Source organism: Lontra canadensis, unplaced genomic scaffold, assembly GCF_010015895.1.
Source record: "Lontra canadensis isolate GAN:19392208 unplaced genomic scaffold, GSC_riverotter_1.0 scaffold2, whole genome shotgun sequence".
NCBI classification, from domain to species: Eukaryota; Metazoa; Chordata; class Mammalia; order Carnivora; family Mustelidae; genus Lontra; species Lontra canadensis.
The window spans coordinates 5,808,101-5,833,467 of NW_022630996.1; the positions used below are offsets into that span (position 1 = coordinate 5,808,101).

Genomic DNA, 25,367 nt, shown 5'->3' on the forward strand with positions numbered 1-25,367 from the left:
CGGCTGGGGGGGGGAGGGCAAAGGAGACCGATGGCCAGGGAAATACAACATTTAAACAACATTTATAAACATATAAATTGTTATAAACATTTAATTTATAAACAATTTTTATAAAAAAATTTAATACTACCTTAAATTTTAAAGAGTAAAGTGCCTAGATTGAGGGAGGCTGAGAAGCATGGAGAGACAGAAAAGAGAGAAGAAAGGGCGGCCCAGCGTCAGGGAGAGAAGCAGCGCCGTGTGAGTTCTCAGTATCTACAGGAAATACGGGACTATTTCCCCTACGTGTTCCAGAGGGACTAGGAAGTGTCACAGCTGGTAAGGACAGTAATGATGGCAGAGGAATCTGTGATGAAAGGAGTTGAGAAATACCAGAACTCCTTGGTTTGAAACATGTTTACTGCAATTCTTCTTAGGATCTTTAATATGTTAATGGACATTATAAACTTCCAAAAGGAGAAATACACAGTTTCCCTGAATTGTAACTACACCCCTTCTCTGGGAGGCATTCTGCATAACTAATATTCCTCGGGAAAGGCAGAGCTAAAGCGTGCACTGTCACACCACGTCCTGGTTTAGTACTCAAGCCTTCCCCACTGCCGCACTAAGAATATTTTCTCTTCCTTCGGGGGGCAGGGGGGTAGGAATATTCTGTTAAGATTAGCTGCAGAGCCTTGTAAGCTCAAGGTGTCATTGATTTGGGGTGCTACTCCTAGCTAGGGGTGGGACTCTGGACAATAGGAAATGAGTGTAGAAAGATCTAGAGAAGCCCAGCTATCAGCCAGATGGGCAGAGTCCCAGGGTTCAGGAGAGGCCTGGGGGTCAGTAATGGAGAGACTGGTCCCTGTTGGAGTGCAGAAGAAAGATGAACAAGGGCAGGCAGGCAGAGCAGAAGCCGACAGACAAAATACCACCGGATGTTAACCCAACGAAGGCCTGGGTGACAAGAGTATCAGATGGACAGGTCAGTAAACAAAAGCAGACACAGAAGACAGGCACACAGCCAGATTTTAACAGCAAAGAAGATATGTTGTCCCAAGTCACTGACCTCCTGGAAAGAGAAAATGGCCTAATGGTTTGCTAAAACAACACAAAACAACACAAAAAACTAACTCGGAATTCTGGTTGGAATAAAAGCTTAAGGGACAGTGAAAAGAAAGCCATTTTGGTCAACTAGGTAGGTAATTCTTAATTCCTAATCCAGGAATTTTAGGAATTCTAAATAAAGAGATAGAAACAAATAGAAAAAATTCAGAAGTCCTGAGGTTTTGTTCAGTCAGGGTTTTAACAGAAGAAAGCCAGGAATGACGGAAGAAAGGGAGAAATTCTAACTTCGACCAGCAACCCTATCCTCCTCTTTGGGTTCTGGGTTGACAGGTTCTAAGAATTCAACTGACGGAACAAAAAGAAAGAACTAGAAAGACTTCCATAAGTCGTTCCAGTAATTACTTTCAAGTCAAATACTAGGCTTTGTCGATGTCCATATGGGAAAATACCCTTCAGAAATCACAGGACCAGGTGCCACAAGTGATACCACCTGGACAAAACAGTCACGTCAAAAAACAATGGACCATAAGACAGAAAAATCTAGATTCTACTTCTGTCTAGCATGACTAGTCATTTTTTTCACTCTGCCAAATGAAGATACTAACAGACATCTTGTCTTCTTAAGCCGGAGGTCCAAGCGAGACACAAGCGCACACTGAACACTGCAAGAAGCCAAACACAGAGCATCACGGTAACGTCCAAGGACTGGATCTTCGAGACGCTCCAGCTATTTATGTTTAATTGGCTTTGAGTTTGTTTTTTAAAAGAAGAAGAATCTGATATCAGGCCTTAACTATAATGCTTCCCTCCATATTCTGAAAACAATTTCCAGGAGGAAGGAAGACTGAGAAGACAAAGTCAGCGTCATGGTGCCTCAGAAGCCACAGTGGAGGCTGCTGTGCTGCGCTTCCGAGGAACTGACTCGAGCAGTTTTCTGCTTCCTGGGCTGGGTCATCAACATACAGAGCCTGTGGCCAATTTGATACTGGTTTCATTAATTCACAAAATCAGTACATTTGGAAGAAAAGAAAAAGAGGAGATAAGACTTTGAAATATAAGCACAAGCCCCAGTTTTCAATTAAATCCTAACTACCCTGGAGTGTATTACTTCTCACGCACTTATATGCAGCCGTCAGTCACCTAGTTATTAGGAGATACATCCTGACTCACCTCCTCTGGTAAATAACATTTTAATATCTTCATAGATGCCAATCTGTGCTGCCTTCCTAGACTAGAGTTTCTTTCACACAGCCCTTCCATTTTGTGAGAATGACTTAGATTTACCATAGGCTAAAGAACCCAACGCAATTTAAATCACTTTTATCATGACCAGTGACGTCAGGGTGGGGAGTCCAGACATCACTACACGAAGAACAAAAGAAAACAAAAGGAAAACGGGCTGTAAGCGCACAGGTTCACCAATTGCAAATATGCATCTGGCCAATGCTGTATAACTAAGAGCAGTATTTCAGGACTGAAGTTCGGAATCGTGACACAGTGTGGAACCTTCTTTCGGAGGTAGCAGGGAAACTTGAGTGAATATAAAATGTTCGGAGCCTCTGAAGGGCAGCCTGAGTGTAGCTGGTACATTTTAGGACCAGCTCTGAGTAAATGACAGGGCTCACTGTTCATAAATTTGTGTGGCGTTAAGGCTCAGCCTTTTCAGGCATCTGCCCTTTTGTGGTGGCCGGGGCGGGGGGGAGTGATGGGGGGTGGTTGATGAAGGAGGAATAGCTACTTAACTACCACATAGTGAGGGTATCTTTGTTTCTAGGAATTAAATTCTTTTTAAAGAGAGGAGTCCAATCAGGAATCCGGAATGGCTACTGGGTCTTCTTCCTTCCAAAATTTTTCTTTTGGAAAAATGTCAAACCAAGAAATTCTTTAACATATAATGAACACTGTTTATCTCTCTCAACTACGTTCACCAGCCACCAACATTTTCCCCTATTGGCTTTATCTGGGTATGTACATTTTTTGTAGTTTTGTGAAATCATTTGCAAATAAATGGAAGACTTCATGGCCCTCACCCCTAAATATTTCAGCATGCATCTCCCAAGAACAAGTAAAGACATATGTATAATGCTATTGTCATTCTCAGGAAATCTAGCATTGACATATATCTAATATACATTCTGAACTAAATATCTGATTGTTCCAATAGTATCTTTTGTGGTCTTTACATTTTTCTAATCTAGGATTTTGTACTGGATTTAACTATATTGCTTTAGTTTCCCTAATCTTGAAAGACTCTATCCTCTCTTGGATTTCAGGACATTGACATTTTTGAAGAGGCCAGACCAACAGTTGTTTTTAGAATGTCCTACAATTTGGATTTGATATATTTTTCTTCTCATCATTGTTTCAGTTAGATTCAGAGAAGTGGACATTTTAGGCAAGGAACTCCATAGGTGATGTTGTATCCTTCTCAACAGATCACACGAGGAGGCAGATATTTTCCATCTGTCCCATTACTGGTGATGCTAGTTTTGATCACTTGGTTACATGCTGTATGCTGGGTCTCTCTACCATACATCTTCCCCTAGGTAATCATTTAGTAACCTGTGATGTTTTAAGACTATGTCGATATATGTTCCCCAATAACCTTCTAACCAATGGTTTTAGCATCCACTGATGGATGATCTCTGTCTGAGTCATTTCACTAGTGATTGCAAAATAATAACTATCATTTCTTCTGCATTTACAAGCTGGAAATTCTCTAATATTAAACTGTAGGCTCACAGATTCTTCATTTTTATTTACTGCATTATAAGCCATTAGCATTATTATTCTTTTGGATGTTCAAACTGTCCCACAGTTGGCCAGGTGGATACCATCCAGCGAGCTCCTATATATTTTCAGGTTATTTCCATTAGTTTTTGAGTAGCTCTTGGCTCTGTTCTCGCCTTGTCTCTGAAAGCCATCTCTTCACAGAGTCCTGGTTTCTTTTACTAGGGAACAATATTTTAAGCCCAAAATCTTTTTTTTTTTTTAAGATTTTATTTATTTATTTGACACACAGAGATCACAAGTAGGCAGAGATGCAGGCAGAGAGAGAGGAGGAAGCAGGCTCCCCGCAGAGCAGAGAGCCCGATGCGGGGCTCGATCCCAGGACCCTGGGATCATGACCTGAGCCGAAGGCACAGGCTTTAACCCACTGAGCCACTCAGGCACCCCTGAGCCCAAAATCTTAAGTGCCAGGTGTGTCCATTACTGTGGGGTCTCATTGCTTCTAAGCCCTTTCAGTGGGCATAGCCAGCAAATATTTTTTTTAAACAATTCATGAGTTCATCTACAAATCAATAAAATGTTAGACAACCAATAGAAATATGGGAAGTTCTGCTCCCATCCAGGATGTAGGACACTACAAAGAACATTATCCCCAGCCAGGGCGCCTGAGTGGCTCAGTGGGTTAAGCCTCTGCCTTAGGCTCAGGTCATGATCCCAGGGTCCTGGGATTGAGCCCCACATCTGGCTCTCTGCTCAGCGGGGAGCCTGCTTCCTCCTCTCTCTCTCTCTCTCTCTGCCTGCCTCTCTGCCTACTTGTGATCTCTGTCTGCCAAATAAATAAATAAAATCTTAAAAAAAAAAAAAGAAAGAACATTATCCCCACCCAAAAATGAGAAAAAGCCAGATAACCTACAAAATCATAATTTTTCTTGATCCCACCAGAGAGAGAGCTGAAACTGCAGGACAGCCAAGTAACCTGAATTCCAAAGACAAGCCCCTCCAAAGGATGGATGGGACATGAGAGCAAGAGGTAGCCACCATGCAAACAGGTTAAGGTGAAACCGTTACTGTCCCAGTCACTGCTTCGCATTGCTGGCTCTTTTACCATCCCAAACCACCACAGAAGACAGTGAAATTATGCAGTCCAAAGGTAATCATTGGAGGAACTAAAAATAGTGACACTATTCTGAGAGGAGATCTATAGGAATTCTTAATTATAACAAAGAGGTCAAGATTTAGAATCTAAAATTGATAAATCAAAAAGCAATTTCATAGACTAAACACTAATGATCAACTATACACCTGAACATGGTTATGATGGTAACCTTTAGGTTTGGGGGGGGGTGTTTAACAAAATTTTAAAAAGTAGCATCATAAGCATATTCTCTAGTGATAACAACTAGAATAAACAGGTAAAATTCTTCTTCTCTGAGAGTAATGCTTGGGATAGGAAAGGCTATTATTTTCATTGTAACCCCATTTGAACTGCTACATCATATTTTCTTTAACATATATGTGTGCATTACTTTGGTAATTTTATCAAACTCTGAAAAAAAAGACTCTACCTTGATCTGCAAGACATCAAGTGGAACAGTCTCTCCTTTCACAATGGCAAGGGTGGCATCTGTAATATGTCTAAAAAGACAAAGGGAGGAGATGATCATGTGTGGAAAACAAGAAACCCTTGCCCCACCACACACACAAACAGACACACACACACACACACACACACACTCCTGTCCAGAGAACTAACAGGTTAGGAAAAAGACCTATTCCTTCAAAATACTCCCAGACAGCACAACAAATTAATATAAAAGAATTACTAATACAAATATAAGGGAAGGCTCTGGCAAAGAGAAGTTTATACAAGGCACAAATCATTTGTTTACTTCACAACTTACTGAATCCCTACTCTGTGTCTGACTCTTATCACTGGAAAATATGATACTTAATATTAACAGCATCTTTCATTCATTCCAAGAAATTTAAGCACTTGAAAAAATATTATTTGACTCTAATAACCTAAAAGGTAACTAAGGGATAGGATCTGAGCTATCTCAGCAAAATATAATCTGGAACCCAAAACCTATTCCTCTGACTTCCCAGGATTACAAGGATGTAATTTTAATGGCTGATACTTTTGTTCATAGACACAAGACTATTCCTACCTACATTCTGATCGTCAGTTAAAAAGTCTATAGGTAAGAAAACCTGGTACCATTGATAATCATACTGGGCATGTGAAAAAACTATGCTAAGCTTAAAAGCAGTTCTAGGGTTCATACTCTAATTAGATCCCAGGTCAGACACACATTAAGTTACAACAGTCAGCCAAAGAAATATTAAATCAACAAGTGGCCAAACAATATTTGCTCTTGCAGCAGAAAGAACAAGTCAACCCACATCAAACACTCTCCCTGCCCAGCCTGTCCACTCCTCCGGTCACTTACGCACCGTCTCTTTATTTGGCTGGCTAGTCTCATCCTTCAGATCTTCGCTGAAACGTTACTGTTTACCCTAACCAGCCTACAGGCCCTTCCGTATAATTCTCTAGCACTATGGACTCTGAGATCAAACAAACTGAGGGTTTGGAGGGGAGGAGGGTACGGGGTTGGGTAAACCTGCTGGTGGGTATTATGGAGGGCACATATTGCATGGAGCACTGGGTGTGGTGCATAAACAATGAAGCTTGGAAACTGAAAAAATTAAATTAAATTAAAAAAAAAGAAATGGGTTGTCTTACTATGTTGTCGAGGGTCTGGATTTTACTGATTGCATTCCCATGGTATTAACACGTGTCCCTATTCCTGCATTTCCTAAAAATCTCTATCTGATTCAGCTACTCCAAAGGTAGCGGTGTGTACTTCCATCAGAGGTGTGTACTTCTACCAGTAAGTAGATGCAATCTCTTTGCTTTTTTGTGTGTGTGATAGTAGCAACCACTGGTAATCAATAGCTACATTAGTTAACAGAGTTGCAAAATAGTGATCTTTCAATCCTATCATTCCTTCTCACTTATCATCTGGTCCATAAAGAGAAACCTTCCCTCATCAATGATTTAGGTACCATAAAATAGAGGTCATACGAGAAAATCAGGGTAAATGTCATACGAGAAAATCAGGGTAAATGTTGGATTTCTTAACTTCACCAATTTTCAAAATAATAAACTGATATCCCAGGAGCCTCTAAAGAGGACCAATGAGTTTTTCACCTTTATTCCGAAGTATCACTACGTACTCATAAATAGTTTTAAATATGTTTTATATGTTTCAGTGCATTATAGTTATTAGCCTTACTGATACTCAAATTGTCCCAAATGAATGAGTTTCAAGGGTGGAGTACGAGGATCAGTCGATAATCAGAAGGAACAATGAGAAAGAGCGGCCAAGGAAGGTCCCTATCAATGTCAACCACGCCGAGGAACAACTAACAGCCCCCCCAGGCCCCCAGCCCGTATTCACATAAGTAGAATTATCTATGTTTGAAAGAATAAGTTTAATATAAATACAATTTATACATAGCTAATTCCATCCTTTTAGGCACACTGTTTTACAGTTTGGGACAAATGCTTTCACTCCTGTAACCATCACCATGACCAAGATACAGAACATTTATGACATCTCGGAAAGTCCCTTCAAGGCACCTCGTGGCCAGCGCACATGCCCCACCACCAGCTCCTCGCCAACTACTGTTTCCTGTTTTCCAGAATGTCACATAAATTGAAACCAAACATATGAAGCCTTTGCAGTTTAGCTTTTTAGAACTGCTAGCGTGAGTATGAGATTCATTCATGCTGCTGAATGGATTTAAACACTGTTTCTTTTTCTTGCATAGTCGTATTCCATTGTATGGACTTACCACAGCTTATCCACTCACCAGGTGATGGATGCTGGCACCATTCCCAGTTTTTGGCAGTTACAAATGAAGTGACTATAAACATTCATGTATAGGTTTTCGTATGGACATAGGACTTCATTTCTTTTGGGTAAATACCTAGCAGTGTGATTGCTGCTCATATGTTTAATTTTATTTATTTTTATAAAGATTTTATTTATTTATTTGACAGACAAGAGATCACAAGTAGGCAGAGAGGCAGGCAGAGAGAGAGAGGGAAGCAGGCTCCCCGCTGAGCAGAGAGCCTGATGAGGGGTTCAATCCCAGGACCCTGAGACCATGACCTGAGCCGAAGGCAGAGGCTTTAACCCACTAAGCCACCCAGGTGCCCTTCAAATGTTTAATTTTAAAAGAAACTGCCAAACTCCTTTCCATAGTGGCTATACCATTTTGCATTTCCACCAGGAATATGAGAGTTTCAATTGCTTTGTGTATTTGTCAGCACTTGACCTAAGGTTTCCATCTGGTTTGTTTAAGCCATTCTAACATACACAGCTAATAGTGGATTTGATTTGCACTTCCCTAATGACTAATGATGAACATTTTTTCATAGGCTTATATGCCATCTATGCCTTTGGTGAAGGGTCATTCAAATATTTTGCCCTTTTATTGGCTGTTTATTTTCTTATTATTGAGTTGAGGGAGTTATTTGTATACTCTGGATATTGGTCCTTTACCAGATATGTCCCTTGCAAATTTTTTTTCCCAGTCTGCAGCTTGTCTTTTCATTTCCTTAACAATGGTTTTCAGGGGCGCCTCGGCAGCTCAGTTGGTTAGGTGTCTGCCTTCGGCTCAGGTCATGATCCCAAGGTCCTGGGACTGAGCTCCCTGTCACTGGGAATCTCTGCTCAGCAGGGAGCCTGCTTCTCCTCTCCCTCTGCCCCTCCACTCTGCTTGTGTTGTCTCTCATGCACATGTTCTCTCAAATGTAAATCTTAAACACACACACACATACACACACACACACACACACACTTTTTTCAAAGAACAAACATTTTAAATTTTGCTAAAGCCAAAATTATTCTTTGTTGTTTTTTTATGGTTTCTGCTTTTTGTATCCTAAGAAATCATTGCCTTGGGGCATCTGGGTGGCTCATTCAGTTAAGTGTCTGCCTTCAGCTCAGGTCATGATCTCAGAGTTCTGGGATGGAGCCCCACATTAGGCTCCCTGCTCAGTGGGAAGCCTGATTCTCCCTCCCACTCTGGTGTTCTGCTTGCCGCGTTTGCTCTCTCACTCACTCTCTGTCAAGTAAATGAATAAAATCTTAAAAAAAAAAAAAAAATGACCAAAAAAAAATCACCTAACTCAAAGTCACAAAGATTTTCCTCTAAAGTTTCAGGTTTTACATCTAAGTCTATGACTGATTTCGTGTTAATTTTTACACATATGGTTCATTTTCTTACATGTGCTTAGCTAACTACTGCAGCACCAATTGTTGAAAAAACTGCCCTTTCTCCACTGAATTGCCCTGGCACCTTTGTCCAAAAAAAAAAAAAAATCAAGTGTCCAGATATGTGTGGGCTTAATTCTGGACATTTTCTTCTACTGATCTATTCATTTCTTCTTTTGTTAACACCACACTGTCTTGATTACTGTACCTTTAGAAAATAAGTCTTGGAATCAGAGTAAGCCCTCAAACTTTGTTATTTTCTTCAAAGTTATTCTGGGGAGTCTAGTTCCTTAATTTTTCCATATAAATTTTAGAATCTACATGTCAGTATCTATAAAAAGTCTTCTGAAATTCTTATTGAGATTGTGTTGAATTTAGAAATCAATTTGGAGATAAAAGACATCTAAATATTGAGTCTTGAAACCTATGAACACAGATATCTCTCTATTTCACTGTTCTCTAGATTTCGCTTTTCAAAGTTTTGTAGTTTCAGCATATAAATCGTACACATATTTTGTTAGATTTATCCCTAAGTATTTCATGTTTTTGTAAAGCACTGTTTGTACTGGAGTGTCTTTATTGTTGTATTTTAGAAAATAAAGTAATTACTAAGAAAGTAAAATATTTATTGTGTCTAGCACTTAAGTACAACTATAAGAAAGGAGTCACTTAGGGAAGCCTGGGTGGCTGAGTCGGTTAAGCATCTGCCTTCGGCACAGGTCATGGCCCCAGGTCCTAGGATAGAGCCCCGCATCGGGCTCCCTGCTTTGCCAGGGAGCCTGCTTTTCCCTCTCCCTCTGCCTGCTGCTCCCCCTGCTTGTGTCCTGTCAAATAAATGGATAAAATCTTAAAAAAAGAAAATAAAAAAATAAAAGGAGTCACTTAGAAATTAATCTACTCTCCATTCAAAAAAGTATAGTTTCTCGTCTAATATGGCTTCTCCTAATCTATTCTGCTCTGTACAGTTCTGGTTAATAATGTCAATTTGGTAGAAAAAGTCACCTATCCATAGTACCAAACTGGAATATCTATAAAATGTCTTTTCCTTTAAAAGTGTTTTGCCTTAGGTGAAACAGCAAGAGAATAGAGTGTTCTCTTCGATTGGCTTATACCGTTTTAATTATAGAATTGGTCTCAGTAACTGTACAGCCACCCTATTTGTTATTTACTGTTTTCCATACTAAATTATCAATAAATAGGCATAAGGTCTTCAACATATCCAGTAAGTTACCAAGCATAATTACCTGTTTACGTAACAAGTCCTTATTTTAACTTAACAATCTTCTGAAGTAAGTACTGTTGTTGGGCATTTGATAAAGGCAGGTAAAGAAACTGGGGCTCAGAGAGATTCAGTAAAATTCTCAAGACGACGAGAAAGCCTGTGGCAAAATGAAATTCAGCTGCAGGTCTTGCTCCAAGGGTGTGCTCTCTCACCTGGCAAGGCAGTTGCAGTCGTACCAAAGGGCAACCCCACAGCAAACAGGCCTCCCCCTCGGGCGTGACCAGGCTTACTTAACATGTAAACATCTAAGTCAGGAATTGCAGCCACTGGAATCAGCACTTCCGACAACGCTGGGTACAATTTAAGACCCTAAATATACACGTCAACTCAAACACTTGGATTACATTCCGGGCTCTGTAGTAAGCAAAACCAAAGTTAAGGAACAGCCTATTTTCCTTTCCCATATTTCTCTATCAACACATCCTTACCCCATTTTTTCCCTCCAATACGATGCTATCTGGGAAGTAAGCAGCAGTTTAGAAAATGAGATTCAATCTCGGAGAAAGCAAGAGGCATGATCACAAGTTGAGATTAATCTGATAGGAATACATTAATTCTGAAGGAAGCTATTAGAAAGGATCCAAGAGCTCCGCGCTGCCTCTGAGTGGTACTGAGCACCATGAGGGCTTAGGAAGCACTTTTGAGAGACTGACCTTAAAAACAACAACAACAACAAAAAAAACGCTGCAACTGAAAAAGCCTTTTAATATTCATATTTTTCCCAAAATTATATGGCAGCACACAGCTACAATACAACCACAAATTTATCATTCCCCAGCAGTAATTGAAAGTTCTAGCCAAAGCAGCACTGTAGCACCAACCAGCTATTTGTTAGAATTATTTACCTGCAACATTCCAAATGCAAGATTCTTTTTTCTCCTGTAGTAATTACGGTACAACAAATCTTGACAGCAGTGCAAAAAGGAAAGCCTTGTACTTTTAAATGGCCTTAGGCATCTGCCTTGTTGAGAGGGCTACAAAATTCTGAACCCAGGGCAGATTTACCTAATTACCTCAGAGCCCCGGGGCATGCTTATAAATTAAGTTTTATAAATCTTTAAATTTTAAATAGAAGCAGCAACATTAGCTTAACCCAGGGAAAATCAGCTCCCCAAAAAAACAAAACACCTTCCAGAAATTAAGACCTTGAGGGCAGCCACGTTGCGCTTACCTGGCTTTGGGATAAGCAAGGCGTTCTCCAAGGAACATTGTCTCCCTCTGGATTGCTGACATATTGGGAACATTGGGAAAGCAGTTCAAATCATCTACATTAACATAAAGCCAAAGACTAACTCTCTAACGTAACCAAGACCCAAACCAGATAGAATTTATCTCACAAAAGCAAAAATGTTTGAATAATTCATTATTTGCTATACACATTGCCCCTCAGAAATTCTAAACTAAGAATAAAAAGCCTGGCAAACCGAAATGCCATGTGAGGCTTCAGGATGCCTGGTGAAGAGCGGACAGCCCCAATAGATGAAGGCTTGAAGCAGGAGCCGTTTTGACAACGACTCTTATGGTTAGGTCTATGGTTAGGCCTTGTGCCTGACATATGGACCAAGACTTTTATGATATATAGAGAGACAGAGAATTGTTAAAAGATATAAAATGACTCCTAAAATTCTAACAGCAAAAGTAAATCCACAAAAACCAACTTAATCGATATCCCAAAACAATAAAAAAAAAAGCCCAACAGAAAATCACCTATTACCATTGTCATGATTTTAGAAGGTTATATAACCGAAAATGTTGTGCAAAGATTTTAATTAATACCTTCAACAAGTATTTCTTTGTTGGCCTCCCCCAGCTGCGTCACAAAGCTTGCATGAACGATCAGATGACTGACAATGAGAGCCTGCAAACGATTATACTATTTACTTCCTGTCAAAGCCAGGACTCAAGCTCAAGATTCCTATCTTCTTAAAAGACTACAGCTTTGTTTACATAACACTTTCGGGAGAAAAGAACGATAACAACAATCTGCAGACAGTCAGACTCAGCAATTTAATTTAGATGCCAGGGCTACCGTGCTTTCCTGGCTGCTTTATCCATACTGCCTTCCACTTTAGGCATTCCTGAAGGATGGGACTATTAACTATTATCTCGCTGTTCTAGTTACTTATGTTATCAAGATAATGAAGCCAAGGTTACCCATTCAGTTTTCACAAGGGACTTGCTATTTGTCATCATATATTTTTAAAACAAATAATCAATGCAAATCTGACTTCACTAGAGAATCTTCCAAAATAAAGGCACAAAGACAGTTTGGATTGGGGATGCTATCTTCAAAACTGACAGAACAACATCAGTATTCATCTCTACACCCGACCTGGGCACTTGATATCAGAACACCGGAGTCCCAGAACCCAACAGGGAAACCCCCAATGAACTAAAAGGTTGTACTTTGATCTACGTCCTCCTCTTAATGATCTGTGGTTCCATGCTATCCAAACTAAAAACAAACAAAAAATTCATATCACCCATGCATGAGCTGTCCATTCCCAGGCTCACTCACTCACAAACGCTACTACCCCACATTGACAACCTACTGGACTCTGTTTCCGCTTTCAGCAAAGAGGGTAGGACTCAAACTACTGGTCTGTCCCAATGGGATAAATCCAATGGGAATTTTACTGAAGGAAGCCTAAGGGAAAAAAGAAGAGGAAAGTTTTTATGGTTATGGTCAGAGAATCAGACTGAACAGAAAGACACAGACGTGTCCATTATGACAAAGTAACTGACCCTCAGTGCACCACCCAGTCTCTCCCGTCCCTAGACCCCAGCAATCAGATAATGCTAAGGCCAGAATGAGACAGGCCTGGAAAACAATAGGACTCTCTGAATTTGGAAGAAGTATTTGGGTACTCATTAACAGCAACTGGTTGAAAGAAATTTGGTTACAAAAAGGAGGGTCTTAAAGCTTTTAGATAGGGGCCCCTGGGTGGCTCAGTCGTTAAGCGTCTGCCTTCTGCTCAGGTCATGGTCCCAGGGTTCTGGGATCAAGCCCCGTATTCGGCTCCCTGCTCAGTGGGAAGACTGCTTCTCCCTCTCCCTCTGCTTGTGTTCCCTCTCTCGCTGTGTCTCTGTCAAACAAATAAATAAAGTATTAAAAAAAAAATTTAAAAAAAAGGATTTAGATAAACGTGCTATTGTGACAGAGACGTATTATGTTGTCACACTATTCAAAAAAGTTGAAGATAAAATTCAACTAGAAATACCTAACATTTGTACAGTAACTAATGACAGTGCTTTATAAGCTATCTCAAGTGTAAAGAAGGCAAAGAGAACGAACAAGTTCAAGTAGCAGTCCCTCCCCCCTCCCCCTCTCCCTTCCTCAGCCGAAAGCACTATCCTGCCAATGCTGTGATGCCTTTCCGGCCCGTTATTATTCTTTGACGACGTATTTACACATCCATTAATAGTATGCAGTGCTGCTTTCTGAACTGCAAGACTCTATAGAAATGCGATAACGTACTTTGGCAACCTGCCTTTTGTATTCAGTATTTTTTAGACTTAATCACTTTATAGATATATATATATATCTATATACATATAGATATATATATAGGTCTATAAATCTGTAAATATTTATAGATATTTATAGGTCTAATTCATTCATTCTTACTGCTACATGGCTTCCAGTACATGAATATATCATCATTTATTTATGAAGGAATTCTGTGAAGAGAATGTTCCATGGGAAAAATTTATATTTCAAACAACAGCTTTTCTGGTAAAAGCTCTCGGGTGCTCTGGAATACTGAAACAGAGGAGTCCGCCACGGACTGACCAAAGTGTTCTAGAACAAACGCAGCTGTACTTTATTTGCTAAAACCCAAAGAAGCACAATTTGTGCCCACCTTAAAATATGAAATGACAAGAAAAGGTAAAAGGATATAAAAAGCACAGAAACGTAAAAGCTAAAATGCAGTCACTCTTTCTTGAAAGCTCACCTCATCTGCTCTTCGAAGAACTCCAGTAATAACCTACAAACATTAAAAAAAAATTATTATAAACAACGTGTAGTTCCCTCATCAAACAAGAATTGGATTCAATTTTCATGGATCACAATCTTCTGTCTGTTCTCTTCTTAGAAACTGTGTCAAAAGATGTCCTGGCTCTTAAAACATACAGTGTTCTGCAGAGGGATCAGAGCAAAATTAGATTGGATTCTTGACCTAAGATCAATAGCCCAAGAAAGGCTAAGATGAAATAATTACAAAACCTCCACATTATATTAGCAAGATTGTTCTGCGTTCTCTACACTGGATACAAATGTGAGGTACACAGCGATCATACAGAGCGGCCTGGGTCGCAATACACCCACACCCACACACACAGACACACACACACACACACACACGAACAAAAGTCACGCTTTGCTACACACAGAGAAGTCTGTGCTCTATGAAGATTTCTCATCCAGGAACACGAAGACAAGGGGAACAACAGCCCTCTTTTAAAAGATATTTTTAATTTCAATTTGTACATGATGGTTTTTTATTTTTAAAATATAATATCCATGCTTTGCATTAGTGGTGAAAAAATACCTGAAGAAGGAAATGCTTTCTCATCATCCCACATGCCGGCTAACCACCTGAATCAGTTGCTTATGTTTTGGCATATTTCCCTCCAATCCTTTTTTCATTCAGTGCGTATTTGTATATGACTGAGATCATACCAAATACACACCTATACCAAATATATAATTTGGTCTATTTCTTAAAACATTTTGTGAAGTAAGGACGGACGCCAATCTTCTCCCTTCACCTCCTGCCTCCGTGAATTTCCGCATCAAATGGGGCCGCCATGAGGTCGACTTCGTTCTGTGTTGGCATGCTATCAGTATTCTTCACACTTCATTAAAAAGCCGTATAAACAATTACGGGATCATTAGCACAGGCTTTCTAAAAGCAGCTTACTAAGGCTCACATAATTACTAAGTCAAACATAGGACACTGCTCTGTCTGCAGTTAGCTCCGGCTCCCTCGACACAGAGGAAACCATTAGATGGAGGCAGAAGGCCATCAGAAATGAGGCCCAGTTGTGAACGACGGCCCACAAGAGGAGAGGACGGAGCAGTAGGAGGGGCACCCGCACAGGGCTTTTCAGGGGTTTCCAATTAGCCGCCCTCGAAAGAGCACAGCTGAGGCAATGTACTTATTGTCCTTATTGGACCAGAATAAGCATTAAGGACATGAAATTTTAAAACAAAGGCAGATACACACATCTGAACTTGTAGATCCCTGCCTCTAACCATACTATTATGAGAGAACATTTCACGCAATGGAAATGATGTGAGAATAGAAGCATTTTTTCAAAAGAAGGATCTAAGTTTATTTTATAAGAACCATCCCTCATGATTAAAACTGATTCCCTAACTCCCTAACATACAGGGCTACTCCATCAGTCCCCAAAATATTAAAAGCTTATCATACCCATCACCATTTCTTTTCCTTATTCAATTTTAACCAACTTAAATTTGATACAACAAAAATCCTCCTATATGTTGGGTATAAGGTTTATACAAAACAAGAGAATAAAAGTGCATGACAGAAATGTAACGCTACACCTGTTTCAGAGAATAAGAATCCTAAAAAAATAAATTACAAAGAATTTCCTTAAATTAAAACCACTTTATGCCAGTGCTCTAAGATCTAATTTCCATTTTCCTCACCTTCAAAATGATTTCGAATAGAAAAACAACCATACCTCCTGCAATGTCCCATCTCCTCCCGCAACGATGATCACATCTGTGTTTTCCATCAGTTCCAGGAGTTTCTTGGCTTGGCCCTCATAATCGGTCTGAAATACAAAAGAAGTCTTTGGTAAAGTTGCCAGCCTAGGGCCTTAAAATCAAAGATTTAAAAATATGGGATATTTTCTTTAGAGTCTAACACAGTCTTTCCTCAAATTCTACATAATTGATAGACACAAAAACTCAGTAGCTATCAAAGCAATCATGTACACAGTTCTGTACTGTTTAGAACTGGAAGGGACCTGAGAAGCCATCTTTAACCTTCCTTTAAAAATAAAACCCAAACCCAGTGATCTGTGTCCACTTATACACCTAACTAGTCAAAGGACTCATTTCCAGGCCAGTGCAGATTCTATTACACCATTTACCCGGCACCTTTCATCTGAAAGCAGGAAGTCAAGTGTATATGCAAATAGAGAGACACAGATGTAATGAAAAGAGCACAGATATGGGAGCCCAAGAGACCCAGACTAAACCCCAACTCTGCTACTTTTCAGCTGAGTGGCCTTAAACTCTCAGGACCTTAACTGCCTCACCACTGAAATTATGTGTGTTGGGGTTGGGGTAGTAACAGCTTGCCCATAGTACTGTTGTAAAGCAGTGTATGAAGCAACTAGCAAGGAAACCGTTCAGGACCGGCACCGTACTTCAACAAAAGGTTGGGTTTTGCTATGATTATACAATAAAGTACAGGTGTGACTCAGAGTAGTGACAAAACAGTACCTAAACCTCACTATTTTTATTAAGAGTATTTCCTCTCAGATACATATACAACCTTCAATGAATCTAAGCCGTTGCCTCTATAACCAAACAGTAAATTCTAGAACGCGTAATGCAGCTGACACTAACATAGGAAACATCCTCTCCTACTGACACTGTACGAGACGCACTAATAGACAAAAATTGAAGATCTGAATTTCAGATGGGCTAAAGCACCTGAGCACAGTTAACGCAAAGGAAAAAGGAAGTCCCTAAACACACACCATGAATTTTACAAGGAATTATCTCACTTTTATTCTAAAAGTGAAAAGGCTGGCTTTATAGTTACACATTTGCAAATAGTAAATTTTTTTAAGAATATATGTCAATCAGATTAAAAGGATGGTTTGTGAGTACCCTGAAATAAGCGATGGGTTTGGTATGGGTTTGCTAAGAAAGAGGCATTTCAGACTATCCTCAACTTCTTTGACATTACTAGATCAGTAGATACAGGAAACCAGATGGATATTGTATCTGCTCTTCAGCAAGGCACCTGGTAAACTATTTGATGACATCCATGGGGACAAAATGGAGAAACGTGGAAATAATGTGCTAGAATACAAGTAGATTAGTTAGTTACGAACTGAAGGTCTGTGCGCAAGTGAGAAGCTCAGGGCGGTGACATCAAATTGCAGGTAGATTCCACAGTGGAACCCAACTCCAGGCTTGAACCCACAACTCTGAGAGCAAGAGCTGAGCTGAAATCAAGCATCGGATGCTTAATGGACTGAGCCACCCAGGGGCCCCAAGCCTTTTTCTATACAGTGCTGTATCAACAACAGAGGTGAAAGGTGTATATGTAAATGACACTATTTTAAAAAACAGACACTGGCCTCCTTACTATTCCTCAAACATGCCAAGTACACTCCCGCTTCAGAGTCCTAAACGTGCAGCATCCTCAGATCCTTTCCCCCCAACATCTGCAGGACTCACTCATTTGCCTCAGGTCTCTGCTGAACAGCCATCTCCTCAGACCGGTCTCTCCTGACCTTCTGAACTAAAGTAACTCCCATTACTCCTGGTCCCCTTATTCGGCTTGACCTTTCTTCACAGCACTCATCACCATCTGACAAACCATGTTTATCTATCCGTTTCTTTTATCTGCATCTCTCCCTTTCCCACTTTGAAGAGAAGCTCTTTGGGGACAGACATGAAAAGTTTATTTTGTTCAGACTGTATCCCCAATACCTAGAACAGGACTTACCTCACAGCAGGCAGTCAATAAATACTAGCAAAAAAAATTAATATAAGTACACAAATGAAAGAACCAAAATTCAAAAATAATTTGACAGATTTAATAGGCCATAATTTAAGATTATAGGGATAACCTATTTGAGGCTCTGGTGTTAAGAAAATTCCAGGTCACCTGGGTGCTCAGTGGGTTAAGCCTCTGCCTTCGGCTCAGGTCATGATCTTGGGGTCCTGGGATCAAGTCCCAAATCGGGCTCTCTGCTTGGCAGGGAGTCTGCTTCCTCCTCTCTCTCTCTGCCTGCCTCTCTGCCTACCTATGATCTCTCTCTCTCTCTCTGTCAAATAAATAAATAAATAAATAAATAAAAAGAAGAAAATTCCAAATGCAGCAACAAAGGAAGGATTAAATAAAATAGTCTTATGATATTGAATAAAGAAAAGTTAATGAAGACAATAGGTAGCATAACATGACATTATAAAACTGTTACTTCCGCTGGATGTGATAATGATACTGAAGTTACATAGAAAAGTAGCCTTTTTTTTTTTTTTTTTAAGTGCACACTGAAGCACTGAGGGGTAAAATGACATGATGTCTGTAATTTACTTTGGAGAACCCAGCCATCAATTGAAGACGCCTGCTGGGGACCCCCATGAGCCAGACACCAGCAGCCTTGACCTATAGACATGTGAGGCAGGCCAGCCCTCCTCAGCCGTGCCACTGAGGAGCCCAGGTATGACCAGCATGTAGATAACTCGTATAGAAATCAATACAGCCAATAATGACAATAAATATTAATGGATTCATGGACCCAATAAAAAGACCAAAAAAAGACTGGATCTTTTAAATACACTGTTTTCATGCCTCACCAATAATGCATCTAAAATATAAAGATATTAAAAAGGCTGAGAGTAAAGGGATAAAAACATTACACCAAGCAAAACTCAGCCAAAGTAAGCTAGTAGAGTCACTAAGAACACTAGGTAGGATAGACTGTGGCCGAGGCAATACTAGTGCTAAAGAGAACAGTCTAGAACAGGGTCAAAACTCGAGAAAAATAAAGCCATGTAAAACCTGAGAGCATCTACTAACATCATCTCAAAATATAAAAGGCAAAAATGAACTACAGAGAGAAATAGAAAAATCCCCAATAACAGTGGGAGATTTCTAAAAACCCCCTCTCAATAGAGGCAGAAGAAAAGATCACTAAGGACACAGAAGACTGGAACCACACAATGGACAGACTTGACTTACTGGACATGTGCAGAACATGGTACCCAATAATGAAAACAAAACACATGCTAGGCCATTAAAGCAAGACTCAAGAACGTTTCACAGGCAGGAATCGTAGAGACTATATTTGCTGACCATAATGCAATTAAATAAGAAATCATTAACAAAGAGATAACTAGAAAAACTTTGTATCAGGAAATTTAAAAACGGGTCTAAATAAATCATAGGTCAAACAAAAACCATGATGGGACTTAGAAAATATTTTTAAATGAATAATAATGAAAATATTATACATCAACACTTAGAAGATGTAGCTGAAGCAGTAGAGGGAAATTTATAGCTTTCAATAAACAGGAGAAGGGTGAAAAATAAAAAAGCATCCCAGTTAAAATATCAGAAGAGAAGAGCAGGAAAAAAATCCAAATTAAGTAGAATGAAGGAAACAGTAAAAACAGACTAGAAATTCAGGAAACAAACATAAATGAGAGGATGAACAAGCCAAAAAATTATTCTTGGCAAGGATTAACTGACATACCTCTCTATGGAGGTATATAGAGGTACATATCTCTCTATAGAGGCTATAGAGAGAAAAAGAGAGGGCACAAATAAACAATATGAAGAATTAAAATGAGATACTACAAATGTAACAGAAACTTACAAGTTAAAAAGAGGAAATTATGAACTTGATATCAATTAATTTGAAACCTAGATGGAAGCAACAAATTCCTTGAAAATGTTGCCTTATGAAAATTAATTCAAGAATAGAACCTGACTACTTCTAGAACCATTAAGGACATTTAATATACAAAACAGTCTCCCCTCAAAGACAACTCCAGGTTCAGATGGTTCAATCTGAGTTCACGTGAATGAACATTCAAGGAAGAACTCTTACGTAACCATCTTGGGATCGCTCACATGTGGAGTCTGTAACGTGTATTACAAGCACTCAGATCAATGTTAGTTCTCTTCCCCTTTCTCCCATGCCTGGAGACAGGCAACAGAAAGACCACATCACGGACCAGTTGGACAAGGGAGTTCAAGGTTTCATGGTAACTGGACTAAATTACCTTTTCATCTCTGCTTTCATGAAAGAGTAATATTAAAAATAAACCACAGACTTAGAAACATGACGAGAGTGATTTTCACCAAATGCACACACCTGAGTATACGCCACACTCATCACTTAAAAGTCAACAAAGTGGAGTCTTGGAGCATCTTCTATCTAGCATATTTCCTTCTAACTTATTTTTGTCCCCTTTTTTTCTTAGCTATATATTGCAAATTCTAGAGCTTTACCATTGAAAATTCCTCCCCAGAGAGAAAATGTTTACTTGTCTGTGGAGCTACCAAGAAATTAAATTAACTACTCAAAGTGGAAATTTTTTTATTCAGGAAAAGAATTCCTACAGCCATAACTACTTTCATCTTCCAAGAGACAATAATTCCACACCCTAGCTTTCAGATGAAAGGAATCAAGTTCATGCCTCCATCTAATCTTCTTCTGAAAAGGAAAAGCTGACAAAGCTTTGAAAACAAAACAAAACAAAACAAAACCGCTTTTATTAACTATCAGAACAAAGACACAACGTTGATTTCTCTGTTCCCAGCTTCTTAAGTTATAAGTGATTTCTGCTATAAAGTCAAGAGAAGAGAATATGTTATAAGGAGTGGTAGCTCAGATAAAATCAACACTGTGGAGTATTCTTACCTTAACAACAGTCACATCCATGCCAGATAAGTGTAAAATCGGGGCAGCATTTTTTTCAAATAGAGTCCTTGCTTTGCTGTAGACAAAGGAAAAAGCACAAAAATGTTGACACAAGCTCTCAAGAGGAAGAAGAGAAAGCCCAACCATCTTCACTAGAGTTGAACAAGAAACAGCCTGAGAAATATGGGTTTCCTTCACTCCTGCAAGCACAGGAAGGCGAATAATGGGTCATTGGGTTCTACGGGGAGAAATGGAGACGCTACCACTCTGGGGCCTCCGGGAGTTTACCTTCTAATACAGTTGACTCTCACCCATCTGGGATGCTTGCAGTTCAGTCTAGTTCCTCTAGAGAAGAACGTGACAGTACATATGGCCCCACTCAGGACACAATGCTTGAGTCATTCAGCAAGTATTTATCGAGCACCTAGTACGTGCTAGCCACAGGGGTGGGAGCTAGGGATACAACAAGACAAAGCAGACAGAAACCCCTGCAACTAAAGTAGCATGTAATAAGTCCTCAGAGAACTTATATTCCAGTGGTAGAGGGAGGAGGGTCTATTTAACATTTTTCAGGTGGCCTGAGGGAATGTATTGAACCCCACAGAATACAGATTAATTCTAACTCGAGGATACAACCTTTGAGGGAGAAACACGTTTTTAACAATTTCATATACTAGAGGTATCTCCATTTCTTGAGTTTCAAACCTGTCATGAAAGCCCTGGAGAAGGAGCAAAATTCTTTTCCATGAAGGCAGAATTTCTGCTACAAAAGGCAAAGTTTTAAAGTGTCTAATGCAATGTTAGGAAAATCAGCAGCTTGTCTGAAGCTCACAGGCAAAGTCGCATCCTTCTCTCTGTGGCCCCATCACTCTATACATCTTTGTTAGGAATTTCCACATGGCATGACAATCAGTGATTTGCAGGACAGTCTTTGGGATGAGACTTGCCACAGGTGGGGCTTAACCCAACAAGAAAGAGCTGAGCTAATATAGTACAAACATTTCTCCTTCCAGGTTGTTTCCATTAGTGGATTGATAAGAAAAGATCCATTGGAGGTAGATCCATTCTGAGAAACAAAACTCTGGACAAGTCTCTATCGGCTATATTAATCATTTACAACACATCTGTAAGCTCCTCCGAGTTAAAGAAATAAGGATTTGAACATTTGGGCTTTTATTCACATCTTTATGTGATCCCACGCTATGGAAAACCTCTAAAATTCTACCGTTCCATATAAAAGACTGAAAAGCAAGTGTTACCAATAAGAAATGCATTATTTATTATATAATTAAAGGTGAGATAGCACCAGAGCTAAATAAAAGCTTTATATACGTACCGCAATTTCTAGGTTCACGTACACACAGAAAAATAATTACTTCTTAATGTATTATTTATTAATGCTAAACACACAGTTATCTTATTTCTTAAGGCGCCTATGTAGTTTTAAACCAGTACTACATAATGAAATAGCTACATGATGAATTATATATTATGTTTCAGAGTGGAGCCAAGGTGACAAAAATAGTGCAATTAAATAGTGAAAGCTTTAGGGAAAAAAAAAGATGCTGGAGAGCTTCAGAGTGGCTCATACCCAGAAGCATGGAGGGATTCACCTTGCTAAAGGGGACAGTAACTTTAGAAGACTTTCCCTGGCCTCACCTTTAAAGATAAAAATGTACTTTTAAACAGTAATCCACCTTTAAAAATGCCAAAACATTTACATGTAAAAATATAAACAGAACCTAAAACTGCTCTAAAAAATTGTTCCTTTAGTGTTATCATCCTTTGTAAGTAGGAACTTAAAGTAACAGAGTACAGCTTAAACAAACTGCCATAAATTTTTCTTTATCAGAATTAGCTGGTTCCTAACTAACTAGGTCTGTAAAGGAATAGGACCTAGAACAGTTACATTAAAGTAGGCAGAGGGAGAGGCACAAGAACTTTCGGGAAGGGTAGGGAAGCAAAGTACAGAATGTTCTGAACCCAGCTGACATGTCAGTAATAATCACAGTAGCTTATATTCCTTTCCTCCAGTGCTCACCATGAAATGGAAATGTAAACACATCATAGGCATTATCTCAATCGCAAAGGCACCTATTCTATACGGTAATTTTTTAAGGTAGGAACCATCACTTTTCCCATTTTACAGATGAGGACACTGAGGATTTAAGTTAAGTAATTCCCATAATATCACAGAGCAGAAGAATATCCAAGGCCAGTCCTTCAAACCCTGGAGCCCACAGTCTTCTGGTAGCTGCTGCCACAGGCCACCATTGTTTAGTTACCTTGGATATTTTGATTGTGTTGGGTTAGAACCTGTTCTTTGGTTGGTATTCCTTATTAAACAAGAATGATCAATAGGCATTAAGATTGGTGTTTACGGGGTGGGGAGAGGTGGCTCTAACAAAGCCAGTCAATTAGGCAGAATCACAGAGCAGTTCAGACAATCTGTAGGTAAATATCTTAAACTGCAGAATTTAAAGTAAGGTGTGGTGTGCTTGGGTGGCTCAGTTGATTAAGCTTCCAACTCTTGATTTCAGCTCAGGTCATTGTGAGATGAGCCTGGTGCCAGGCTCCATACTGGGTATGGTGCCTGCTTAGGATTCCCTCCCTTCCCCTCCCTCTCCCCCTCCCTGCTCGTGCTCTCACTCTATCAAAAAAGGAAAAAAAAAAAAAAAGACATGATTTCTCCTTATTATCTGTAAAGCCATATTCACTATCTCAAATTATTGGAGAACTTCTTCCAGAATCCCTGTGTCTTACACAAGACCACCAGTTATAAGCTGGTCCCAACTAGTCTTTCTGCTGTGTTGTTCTTAATATCTTGATGTCATTTGATGAAGGTCTTATAGAATCCAACCTAATACATATTTTTTTTTAAAGATTTTATTTGACTGAGAGAAAAAGAGAAAGAGAGCATAAGCAGGAGGAGCGACAGAGGTAGAGAGAAAGGCAGGCTCCCCGCTGAACAGGGAGCCCAACATGGGGCTCGATCCCAGGACCCTGAGATCATGACCTGAGCTCAAAGTAGACACGAAACAGGCTGAGCCACCCAGGCACCCAAGAATCCAACCTAATACACAGTTATTAATTTTCCAATCCTCAAAAAAGACAAAAAGAAAGGTTCTGGTTGCTAGGGATAATAAAAGATATCATTCCCCTCCCCACCTCAGACAACCTTTTCATTCTATTTTTTAAAAATACTCTTTAAGTTTTAAATGATTTCTTCTAAAAGCTTTCAAGGTCTTTTTTATTCACCTTTCCAACTGAAGGAGAACTACAACAAACACTGAAACACATTTTTGTTTGCCTGTGGTACTTTAAAATTTATAGACTTTATTTTTTAGGGCAGTTTTAAGTTCAAAGCCAAAATGAACGGAATACACAGAATTTCCATGGGCCCTTAGCCCAGTTACACATACACACAGCCTCCCCCACTTTCAACATCCTGCATCAGGGTGGGACCTCTGTTATAATAAATGAACAGGAATACATGATTATCAACCGAAGTCCCAACTGTTCTTCACACCTGAATTCCCACAATTTCCTCACACAACTCTTCCAGGCCAGCTAGACCAGGCCGCAGACTGGCCTGCAACACAGCAAGGGACATAACTAGTTACTCTGGTATTCATTCACTCACACACACACACACACACACACACACACACACACCCCAAGAGCTATTTTCTCAGTCAGGAAGATTGAATGTTCTTCCTCTGCTGACCTCCAAGACCTAGCTCAAGGTTGATTCCTTTTGGAAAGAATGTTTCTGACTTCACAAGCCCACAATGTTTTGGCCATCGTGGAACATCCTGGAACAGAGAAGGCCCAATCATTTACACCACAACAGCAGGAGCTATCCCCAAGCAGGTAAGACTTACTTGACAGTATTAATTCTGGGATTTTTTTTTTTTTTTAATTTACTTAGGGGGGAGCAACAGGGCTCAATCCCAGGACCCTGAGATCACAACCTGAGCCGAAACCAAGAGCTGGCCGCCCAACTGCCTGAGCCACCCAGGCACCCCTAATTCTGGGATTTTTATTAAACTTCAATTAGACAAGTTTGCCAAGCATCAATTAGCTTTACAGTTCTAGCTCACTAACCACTATTTCTCCATCACAAATTAATCTCATCGCTAGATGAGTACGGAACCTACTTCTGCCAACTCCACACAGTCCAACTAGATTCCTAATATTCTGTGACGTTTCCCCCCTCAGGAAAACGGAGCATGTGACAAATCACACACTGAACTACCCTCTGCAAGCTGCAGGATTGAGAAAAACCGTCGCCTTCTTCACTTGTGCGTTGGGAGGAATGAGTTGATTGCCAAACACCTAAAAAGGAAAAAAGGAAAGTTTTAAGCAAATAT

The 25,367-nt window shown here is 39.7% G+C and overlaps 1 protein-coding gene across 2 annotated transcripts in view; it reads right to left on the reverse strand.

The window, feature by feature from the left end:
* AGK (acylglycerol kinase) overlaps positions 1-25,367 on the reverse strand; it is a 70,808-nt gene that overhangs the window by 18,483 nt on the left and 26,958 nt on the right. For both annotated transcript variants that reach the window (XM_032867462.1, XM_032867459.1), the window contains exons 4-9: positions 25,253-25,332; positions 20,995-21,070; positions 16,060-16,152; positions 14,301-14,333; positions 12,897-12,991; positions 5,343-5,412 (exon numbers count right to left, since the gene is read on the reverse strand). In XM_032867462.1, the coding sequence (XP_032723353.1) occupies positions 5,343-5,412; positions 12,897-12,991; positions 14,301-14,333; positions 16,060-16,152; positions 20,995-21,070; positions 25,253-25,332 (447 nt within the window). The remainder of the gene's footprint in view (positions 1-5,342; positions 5,413-12,896; positions 12,992-14,300; positions 14,334-16,059; positions 16,153-20,994; positions 21,071-25,252; positions 25,333-25,367) is intronic.